Source organism: Colobus angolensis, unplaced genomic scaffold (assembly GCF_000951035.1).
Source record: "Colobus angolensis palliatus isolate OR3802 unplaced genomic scaffold, Cang.pa_1.0 Scaffold136, whole genome shotgun sequence".
NCBI lineage: Eukaryota > Metazoa > Chordata > Mammalia > Primates > Cercopithecidae > Colobus > Colobus angolensis.
Window position 1 is genome coordinate 2113029 of NW_012114444.1, and position 10636 is coordinate 2123664.

At 60.0% G+C, this 10636-nt stretch overlaps 1 protein-coding gene across 1 annotated transcript in view; it reads left to right on the forward strand.

Moving 5' to 3' along the window:
* GATA5 (GATA binding protein 5) overlaps positions 1-10186 on the forward strand; it is an 11759-nt gene extending 1573 nt beyond the window's left edge. Inside the window, exons 2-6 of the mRNA XM_011934477.1 lie at positions 562-834; positions 7804-7929; positions 8430-8517; positions 8885-9009; positions 9320-10186. Coding sequence (XP_011789867.1) covers positions 562-834; positions 7804-7929; positions 8430-8517; positions 8885-9009; positions 9320-9475 — 768 coding nt within the window. The 3' untranslated portion in view covers positions 9476-10186. The remainder of the gene's footprint in view (positions 1-561; positions 835-7803; positions 7930-8429; positions 8518-8884; positions 9010-9319) is intronic.
* The last annotated feature ends 450 nt before the right edge of the window (positions 10187-10636 follow it).

The window sequence follows — 10636 nt, forward strand, 5'->3', positions numbered from 1 at the left end:
GGGGACCAGGAAGACCTCCACCCCCCGCCGCACAGTGTGCGAAGCCTGGCCCCAGGGGGCTGCGAGGCGGGGCTGGCCTTCTAAAGGAAGGACACTGGTTGCGACCACAGCCACGCTGACAGAAGCACCTCCTCCACCCTCCCAACCCCCGACCCCTGCCATGGACCCGCTTTGCAGAACAGGAGGACAGCGGGGTTTGCGTTCCCAGGAGAGCCCAGGGGAGCCCAAGAGTGTCTGCTAGATAAAGCCCCTTCATCCCTCCCCTGCCAGTGTAGACACCCCTTCATCCACTTCCCCCGCCAGTGCAGACATCCTGCTTTCCCAGCAGGTCAAACACGCAGAGGCCACTGCTAGCCCCTGGTCCTGGAGCGGGAGTCCCAGGTGTCTGACTTCAGGTTCTATTTATTAACACGCCAACCTTGAAAAAGCAACCGTAGCGAATTTTATCATATGTGAATTAAAAATTTAAAAATAAGATTAACTAAGTAACCAAGTAAATTTTAAAATAAAATAAATGTAAGGCACAAAATTTGTGCCTTAAATTTGTTCGTCTGACGAAAGCTGCCAGGCTCCTGGGGAGGGGAGAGTGCTGGCCCACAGGCTGGGGAGGCTCTTGGGGAGGGGAGGGCCCGGGCCTACCAGCTGCCTGTCCCCTCAGTGTCCGACTTCTTGGAGGAGTTCCCGGGTGAGGGTCGTGAGTGTGTCAACTGTGGGGCCCTGTCCACACCACTGTGGCGCCGAGATGGCACTGGCCACTACCTGTGCAATGCCTGCGGCCTCTACCACAAGATGAACGGCGTCAACCGGCCTCTCGTTCGGCCCCAGAAGCGCCTGGTGAGTTCGGGCTGGGCAGAGGGGGGCCTGGGCGCAGTGCTCCCTCGCGGGGACCTCTGGCAGTCCACCCAGGTGACGCCAGAGCCCCTGGGGTTGGGGGGATAGGGGAGCACGCCAAAAACAGCCTGGTTGCCCCCCACCCCCGCCCCCGGTCGGTCAGGCCAGGCCAGCTCAGGTCTTCTCTGAGAGAGCTCAGGGCAGGCAGGGGATCCCAGTGGGGGTGCCAGGGGCCACCAGCTCATAGCGCCCAGCCCTGGGAGTGCTCTGGGGGCCAGGAACCCAGGCTCCGGAGCAATGGTGCCAGCCAGGCTCTGCTCAGTGCTGGGTCCAGGAAGGGCTGCTGCCAGGAGCCAGGAGCTCAGCCCTACGAGTCGGTGGCGGCTGGCTGTGGCCTGGCCCGGTCTCCGAGGCCTCAAGGTGCCCTACCTGGGATGAGACTTAAGGGAAGGTGGCTGCTGGATACTTCACTGAAGGGCGTTGAAATCTGAAATTGGAGAGTCTCTGGGTCTGCAGTCCCCTTGGGGAGCACTTTCTACCCATACTTCAGGGACCGCAGGGACACCCGGTTTATACCTGTGGGCAAAACTTGTTTTCACTTTTGGTTCTTCCTGGCTTGTGGCTGAGCAGGGAGTGGGGGACTCCAGAGCCCGGACTTTTGCCCCAGGCAGGGCACAGTCCCCGGAGGCTGGAAGAGGCTGAAAGTTACTTTGTTCTATACGTTTTCCCAGGCAAACCTTTACTTTCAAGTAATTTTACAAATAAGAATTTGGGGTGTTGATGCTGTTTGCAAGTTATCTAAAATTGAGGAGGCCACAGTGGCCCTTGGGTCAGAAGGCTGAGCAAGGGTATGTTCCTGGGCACCAAGCCCTCCTCTGTTGGTGGTGTGGCCTCCGTGCGGGGTCGATCAGCCAGTTCCCGCCGTCACCCTGGGTGGAGGCCAGCCCTCCTGCTGCTGTCCTACGGGTTGGCTGTTCTAGATGGCTGGATTCACGCCCTGTGCCGGTGCAGCTCTGTGTGGCCCTCAGTCACAGGCCGAGGGGAAAGCCTGGGACCCTGGTCTATGGGGGACCAGGATCTGAGCATGGGAGGACCCAGTGGAGCATGTGGGAAAAAGGACCGCAGGCTGGGGGCGGCCATCACTGCTCTCCCTTGGAGCTGGCCTAGGGCCTGGGGCTCTGCAGGCCCAGCCTCCTCCCATGCCTGCTTGTCGGAGGGAAGGCTCCTAGGAGTCCATCCCCCTCTTGGCTTGTTTGCCCCTGTGACTGTGCCTGTGCTCCCAGGTGTGCTGTTCCAGCCTGGTGTCCATGTGGCCCTCAATGAGGGGTTAACCATTGAGGTTAAGAAGGGGTGGAAGCCAGGCACGGTGGCTCATACCTATAGTCCCAGAACTTTGGAAGGCTGAGGCAGGAGGATTGCTTAAGCTCAGGAGTTCGAGACCAGCCTGGGCAACATAGCAAGAATCCGTCTCCACTAAAAATTAAAAAAAAAAAAAAAAAATAGAGGCCGGGCATGGTGGCTCACACCTGTAATCCCAGCACTTTGGGAGGCCGAGGCGGTTGGATCACGAGGTCAGGAGATCGAGACCATTCTGCCTAACATGGTGAAACCCCGTCTCTACTAAAAATACAAAAAAATTAGCCGGGCGTGGTGGTGGGCGCGTGTAGTCCCAGCTACTCTGGAGGCTGAGGCAGGAGAATGGTGTGAACCTGGGAGGCGGAGCTTGCAATGAGCCGAGATCACGCCACTGCACTCCAGCCTGGGCAAGACTCCGTCTCAAAAAAAAAACAAAATAGGTTAGCCAGACATGGTGGCACACACCTGTGGTCGCAGCTACTCAGAAGGCTGAGGCAGGAGGATCACTTGAGCCCAAGAGTTCAAGGGTATACTGAGCTGTGATCACACCACTGCCCTCTAGCCTGGGCAGCAAAGGGAGACTCTGTCTCTAAAAATACATGAAGTTGTCCTGTGCAATGGCTCACGCCTGTAATCCCAGAACTTTGGGAGGCTGAGGCAGGAGGATCACTTGAGCCCAGGAGTTCAAGACCAGCATTGGGTAACATAGGGAGACCAGGTCTCTACAAAAAATTTAAAAGTTAGCTGGTCACAATGGCACACAACCATGGTCCCAGCTACTTGAGAGGCTGAGGCAGGAAGATCTTTTGAGCTGAGAGGCTGAGACTGCAAGGAGCCGAGATGGCACCACTGCACTCCAGCCTGGGCAACAGAGCAAGACCTCATCAAAAAAAAAAAAAAAAGAAATTGAATAATTACATTTTAAGTTAAATTAAATTAATTTTTTTAAAAAAGAGAAGTGGTAGGGAGCTCGGCCCAGCTCCTATGAGACTACAGCCCAGATCTCTCTTCCCCACCCTCGCCCATGCAAAGCGTTGCCCCTCCTCTGGCTGTATCCACTTCCCCTGCCAGGCCTTGAACTGGGCACTGGGACACACTGGTGTCAGGAGGAGCTGCTGGGAGGGAGCCCCTCCTGCTGCCCTGCCCTGCCCTGGGTCTTCCAGCCAGGCAATGCCTGTGTCCAACTGGATCCCAGACTCCTAGGCTGTGGCATCTTGTAGACAGTTCCCCAGCTCTTTGAGCCTTGGTCTCCTCATCTGAGAATTGGGAAGAGGAACTTGGAACCATCCATGCCTTGCTGTAAAGATTACATTAGCTGGTATTGTGTGCTTGGGCCTTGGCTCTAAGGACGGGCTGATGGGGGCCCTTGGTGTGATGAGGCCTCCATTCCCTGGTCTGGGGGATGCAGGGTGGGCTTTGGGATGCCTTCTAGGGGAAGTTCCTGTTTACTGTCCATCTTGCCAAGACCAGAGGCCTCGGAGGGTGGGGACCATCTGGTACCAGCATGCCCTCTCCCCGTGGTCTGGCTCTGTGCATGGACATGGTTGGGAGCTCTTGGGCCCCTAGCAGCCCACCCCCAAGAACACTGGAGCCTGGGCTGAAGCCTGGAGCCTGGCAGCCAAGGGCAGTGCGGGCAGCAGACCTCCTAACCCAGGGCCACCTCTGGCACCAGCTCCAGGAAGTAGCCCAGTGTTGCATGGGGCCAAGCGTCCCTTCCCGCTGAGCAAGCCGGGCCCTTACCTGGAGTCAGGCACCTGACACCCACCCAATGCCAGGGTTTCCTTCCTTCGAGCCCCTCACAGACCCAAGTCCCCAAGTCAGTTTGCCCTCAGCCAGTAAGGGGCATAGGCGCTGTATCAGGTGCTTACTACATCTTCCCTCCAAGATGGGACCCGTTTGCATCTGGAGACATTCCAGCACTCACCGGTCCCCAAGGCTCAGACTGGCACAGCAGCCTCTGGCTGGCCACAGCCCGGTCTTCCATCGCAGAGGAGGCTGCTGCGCTTCGGGTCGCTGTGACCTGCACCTTTACTCCGAAGTGTTTCCCGGCGTGCGTGCTTCATCCCTCCACGACAGGCTCAGGCTGAACCTCCTTCCCTCTCCCGTGCTCCTTGAATTTCCGCCAGCATCGGCCCAGGCCCTGCCCTGCCCAGAGCCTGATTTATTTGGATGTCTCAGATGCACGCAGAGCCTGGTGCTTAGAGCGGCTCTGCTGCACGCAAGCAGGCTTTGAAGTTTGACTTCTTTTGAAAAGAACCAACAAAAAAGCAAAACGAAACACAGCCGGGAGAGAGGCCTGGGGGGCTGCTTGCGGGGCAGTGAGGAGGGACAGATGGAGGCATCATCGATACGGTGGCACAGGCAGCCCCAGCGCGGGCAAGCTGCTGGAATCGTGTCCCTAAAGTATCTGGCTGAGGGGGACGGTGCTGTCCACCCCGGGCCTCCCCAGTTTCCTCTGGTCCCTCAGCTCCTCTGAGCCTCAGTCTCCCACCCGTACAATGGGGATCTGGTGAAGATTTAGGAAAGGGTAGGTGAAGACGCACTTTGAAGATTGTTGTGAGGTCCATGTTTTTCCCGTTTTCCTAATTTGATAGAAATGAAACATGCTCACTGTGAAAACATTCAAGGTAGGTTCCAGGTGTTTCCGTGGAGCTCACAGGGGTGTGGGGTGAGGGGCGTGTCCTCTGCTGGGGGCTGTCCCAACCCACACACGTCCTGCACGCGCCCCACCTTGTTTCTCTCCACAACCCGTGTCTCAGACGTGGCCCCGTCCGGGCGTGCTGGCAGCTGTGGGGGGACGTGTGGAGTGTGCTCACATGTGTGCACCCCTATCTGTGTGTGCTAAGGGGCGATGGCCGGTCCCAGACCCGAGGGTCCCGCTGGTTCAGAGAAGAGGACGGGCCTTGGGCCATGGCTGCCTCTCAGTCTGAAGGCGGGGACTGCTGGGGCACAAGGAGGGAGTCAGCAAATAAACTCCAGGCCACACGCGGTTCCATGTGATTTCAGATAAACACAAATATTTTAGCCCTCATATTCCAAATACTGCAGGAGACAAAGGATTCATCACGTATCAGAAATTCCCATTTACCTAGGCATGCTGGGTCGATACTTCTGGCAGCCCTGGGGGAGATTTCTTTCCACTTCAGGAAGGCAGACAGATGGGTGGCTGTCCGAGAGGTGGGAAGGAGACCATGCCTCATGCTGGACGGTGGCCTGAGGCCACCAAGGAAGCAGCCACAGCTCCTGGCACCCGACAGGGATAGAAGAGAGGGAGGCTGGACCAGACTCAAATCCTGTCCAGTCACAGTAGCTGCTTCTAGACCCGTCAGGGTGTGGCAGGGGCATCCCAGGGAGAGACACCAGCTGGGGGTCCTGGGTGACCCCAATTGCTCCTGCACGAAGGGTGCCCACCATCCAGCCGGGGCCAGGCACCATCTCCCTTCCAGCTCTGCTAGGGCCTGGGCTGGGCCCCCCAGCGTGAGCACAAGTCTCACCCCCAACGTCCCCCTAGGGAGACCACTGGAGACCCTGAGTGGCTGGATGCTACTGGCCTAAGGTAGGGGACGTTGTCCTTCCCCAGTCAGGCTAGGAGCTGCAAGCTGAGGCACTTCTCAAGCCTCCCCAGCCTCTCTGGCCGGACCCCTTCCTTTCCTTTCTGCCTCTTTGTCATGGAGCTCAGGGCAGGGTCCTGTCTGGAGACAGGAGGCCCCAGATGAAGCAGGGGCAGCGTTCCCAGAGCCTTTGGCAACTGCCTGCAGCCGCGGCTGGGGGTCAAGGAGGTCTGGAGTTTGGGGGCTGGCTGGTGCTGGCTGGCTGCTGCAGGCAGGCCCCACTCTCCCACTCAGGCCTTGGACAGGGAGGCCTGTGCCCTTGGCAGCAGCTTGGAAAAGGGTGGGCAGGAGATGGTCAGCAAGGCCGGCCCTCATCTGATCATAGAGGGCAGTAACTGACGGAGAAACTGAGGCAGGCTACAACAGATGGGGAAACTAAGGCGGGCTATAACAGATGGGGAAGCCAAGGCTGGCTGTGTCTGCTCACGTCAGTAACGGACAGGGAAGCCGAGGCAGGCTATAACAGACAGGGAAACTGAGGCAGGCTATAACAGACGGGGAAGCTGAGGCTGGCTGTGTCTGCCCATGGCAGTAACAGACAGGGAAGCCGAGGCAGGCTATAACGGACAGGGAAACTGAGGCAGGCTATAACAGACGGGGAAGCTGAGGCTGGCTGTGTCTGCTCACGGCAGTAACAGATGGGGAAACCGAGGCTGGCTGCGTCTGCTTATGTCAGTAACAGACCGTGAAGCTAAGGCTGGCTGGGTCCACCCAGCCCTCATTCAGGATGGATTATTTTACCCTAGCGTGGCTGGCTCACTTGTGACTGCTCTCTGGCTCTGTCCTGGTAGAGAATCTGGCGGCATGGCTTTGAGGTGGGGGCCTCGTCCTCACAGGCCTGAGGCACACTGATGGTCTGGCCCTGGCTGCCGCCAGGAAGGCAGACAGAGCCCCTGCAGAGCCACCACTGTGATCCTGGCAAGACGGGCCAGGAACTTGGACCAGGCGGGGGCTGTGCAACCCGAGGGAAGGGGACCAATGGGGTCAGGGCAGGGGCTGGGGGTAGAACCAGCAGCCCCCCGGAGAACCAGGTCTGGGGATAGGTGGCTGGGAAGGGTGGTGCCACCAGCAGAGCTGTGCGCTGAGATTCAGGAAAGGGCTTCAAGTCTGAGGTGCCTCTGGAGCCCTGGGCTGGAGCTCCCAAACACCACCTCCCTCCAAGCACCAACCTGTGAGGCCAACAGGAGAAAGGCCGGCGTGAGCTGGTGGGAGGCCCCTGGTCCTCCTTCAACAGGGACTCCCCAGGCTGCCAGCTCAGAGCCTCCCAGGCCTCCCTCAGTCCAGATTCCTGAGCCCCAACTGAGCTCACGGACTGGGGCCCTGGAGTTTCGGGACCTCTGACTGGACCTGGACCTGCCAGATTGGGGGTCAGTCTCTACTGAGAGCCACAGGAAGGAGGGAGGCAATGTTGGGGCCTCTGGACAGTTCCAGATGGGTCCAGTCTTGCTGTAACACCAGGTGCAGTGCACAGCAATGGGGAGACATAGGCAAGTGGGACCCAGAGCCCTCAGACGCTGTCCGATGGGGCCCCCGGCCTGGGAGGCAGGTGCACAGGGGTAACACAGGCCCTGATGCCTGCTGTGTCCCGGCCTCTAGGGGGGTCCTGTGGCCTTGGGGTGCTGCTCCACTGCAGAATTGCGGGGTCCAGGCCCAGGGTTGGTGCTAAAACAGACAACAGGAAAACCACTGCCGTGTCTAGGTGCCCGGCCCCCACGGGCTCTGAACCCCACAACCAGCCTGTGGTGGGTCTGTTATCACCCCCTTTTTACTGGGCGAGGGGGAGAACTGAGGCCCAGGAAGGTAAAGTTACCTTTTCCAGGACTCGAGGGCGTGTCCAGGCAGAGCTGCCAGGCCGGTCCATTGCAGAGCTCACAACCTTCATGCTCCAAACACCTTCTCACTGGGTCCTGCGTGGCCTCAAGGCCAACCTGAGTCTCGCTTCCTTCCCCCTGCTGCAGCCGTGCACACGGCCGGGGGCTCACTCCAGTCTCCCTCGCCCCCACAGTCCTCATCCCGCCGCGCCGGCCTCTGCTGCACCAACTGCCACACGACCAACACCACGCTGTGGCGGCGGAACTCGGAGGGGGAGCCCGTGTGCAATGCCTGCGGCCTCTACATGAAGCTGCACGGGGTGAGTGGTCCCCGGGGCAGGGTGGGGAGGCCTCTGTCCAGCCTCCTAGTGAGCGCCCTCCCTACGCCCAGACCAGGAGGCTGGGGAGGAGCTGGAAGGATAGCTATTGTCCCCTGGGCTGTATTACACACATGTCCCGGCTGACTGCAGCACCCCCCCCCGGGGGCCCGGGCTATTCCTGTTACGCTCATGGCGCAGACGGGCTGACTGAGGCTCACCACAGCCATTCAGCCTGGGCCAGACAAGGACACTGCTCCTGCCCTCTGGGCACCCCTGGTGCCTTCTGGCCCCTGGCAGCTCTGTCGGACAGGGGGATGGGAATCCAGCTCCACAGGCTCCCCCTCACCCAGCCCAACTGGCAGCTGACCCACCAGGGCTGTGAGGACACGGCCAGCTCCAGCAGTGACCGGCTCTGGGGGACTGGAATGAGGGGGTGCTGTGCCGGGGGCCCAGGGGTGAGCAGGGACGGGACCAGCCTCCACCCTCGCCACCCCTGCCAGGTGCCGCGGCCTCTGGCCATGAAGAAGGAAAGCATCCAGACACGGAAGCGGAAGCCAAAGACCATCGCCAGGACCAGAGGCTCCTCAGGTGCGTGGCCAGGCCCTGTGGTCAGCCCCCTCCTGCAGGGTGGCCTTCAGTGCCGCCAGTTCCGTCATGAGAGACCCGCGTGTTTGGTTCAAGCACAGTCCTCTGGAAGTCCAAATGCCCTCAGCTCTGCCCTGTGGTGACCTTGCTGGGGGGTGTGGGGGGCCGGGGTGGTGACAGCATGTGGGCAGCAGGGGCGGAGGTGGGGCCAAGGAAGCCATGCCCGGCCCCACCGCCCACGCCCACGGTGTGACCGTGGGGAGTCTCCAGACCTCTCTGGGCCAGAGCCAGAGGAGACCTGGCTACATGGCAGGAAGGGGAGGTGAGGCCACACCTGGGCCTTCTGTAAACACCTGCTCTTCCCTTCCAGGATCCACAACGAACGCCTCGGCGTCCCCATCTGCTGTCCCCAGCACTGACAACTCGGCAGCCACTTCGAAGCCCAAGCCCAGCCTGGCGTCCCCAATGTGCCCTGGGCCCGGCATGGCCCCCCAGGTAAGGGGGCAGGCTAGGGTGCCCAGAACTGGGGCCCCTGTGCTTCCTCGGCCAAGTCAGATCCCATCAGAGCCCCTTGGAACCTCTTTCAGCAGGTGGGCTGGACACACTGGTGGCCCTTTCCCTAGAGCTGACTCTGCCAGATGGGGGAACCCCAATCCCTCACGAGGGGTCCCCCATGCCATTCCAGGGCATCAAGGGGTCCCTAAGGGCAAATCCCGGTCATGGGAGCTCCTGATCTAAGAGGCCACAGCTGCCTCCCCACCCCCCACCCCCTACCCCGCATTCTCATGCTCTCCTGTCCCTGCAGGCCTCCGGCCAGGAGGATGACTCCCTTGCCCCCGGCCACTTGGAGTTCAAGTTCGAGCCTGAGGACTTTGCCTTCCCCTCCACAGCCCTGAGCCCCCAGGCTGGCCTCGGGGGGCCTCTGCACCAAGAGGCCTGGTGTGCGCTGGCCTTGGCCTAGGTCCCCAGGCCAGTCCATGTCAGGGGAACAGCCCGGAACAGAGCACCCACTGATTCACCTCCGTGCCTGCTTTGCTCCAGCACAGCAGAGACCAGCAGGCCCACCCACCCAAAGACACTGGGTCTCCTGGAGTCTCCACACAGCGGTGGGGAGGCCTTCTGTGCAGACAGCAGTCAGGCCCCAGAGCAAGAAGGCTGGTGGGGAAAGGGCTCAACTCCCCACCCCACGTAGAGCAAGGGACTCCCCAGGTGCAGCCCAAGGCTCTGGACCACGTTGGCCCCCTGCGGCAGAGGCCAACGCAGGGCACCACCGCCAACTTGAATTCCGTCATCAGCACTCACCGTCAATATGTTTACAAGTTATAGCAGTTGGGGGAAAACAATCAACCTCCTGATGTAAAACCAAGATTCCAAGTGAAGCACCTGAGGCCAAGCAGGGGAGAGGAAGGAGGGGAGCAGCTGGACAGGGGCCTCCTGAGGCCTTGGGCTGCCCTTCGTTGCCCACATGGATGGACGGAGCTGTGGTGCAGGACTGCCAAGGATAGGAGTGCGGGCCGCGCACGGTGCCAGGATTCCGCCGAGGGGAAGCCGCTCACATTGCAGTCATCACAGACTTACACACTTGTTTGGATGGTTTTTCCAGAGGGGATGGGAATGGGCCTTGTTCTGGCGGAATCTGTGTATCATGACCGTTTCTGACAGGCAGAGTGAATTGTCTGGGAGCCCTGTCCTGACCCATCCAAGCGCTGTTGGGGCTGGTGATGACGTGGCCACGTGTCCTGGTGTATCTGGGGCCGGGCAGTTTAGTCTCTTGTCCCAGGAGAATTGTGAGTGACCCCTCTTTCCCTTGCAAGCCCCCTCCATACTGGGTTGGATGATACCTTAGTGGGTGACGCTGGCGAGAGGCACCCTACCCGACACAGCTATGGATGGCCCGTGACATCATGTCGGGAGGCCACAGGGAGCGGAGGAGTGGTGCAGGCGGCCACAGCACCCTGCGGGGAGCACGTCCTCGCCTCCGTCCAGCTGCCACCCTTCACCAACAAGCCCTGATTTTTCCAACAATGCCAGAAACCTGAATTTTAAGTCTTCCAATTTGATTCAAAAATATTTTTAGGCCGGGCGCGGTGGCTCAAGCCTGTAATCCCAGCACTTTGGGAGG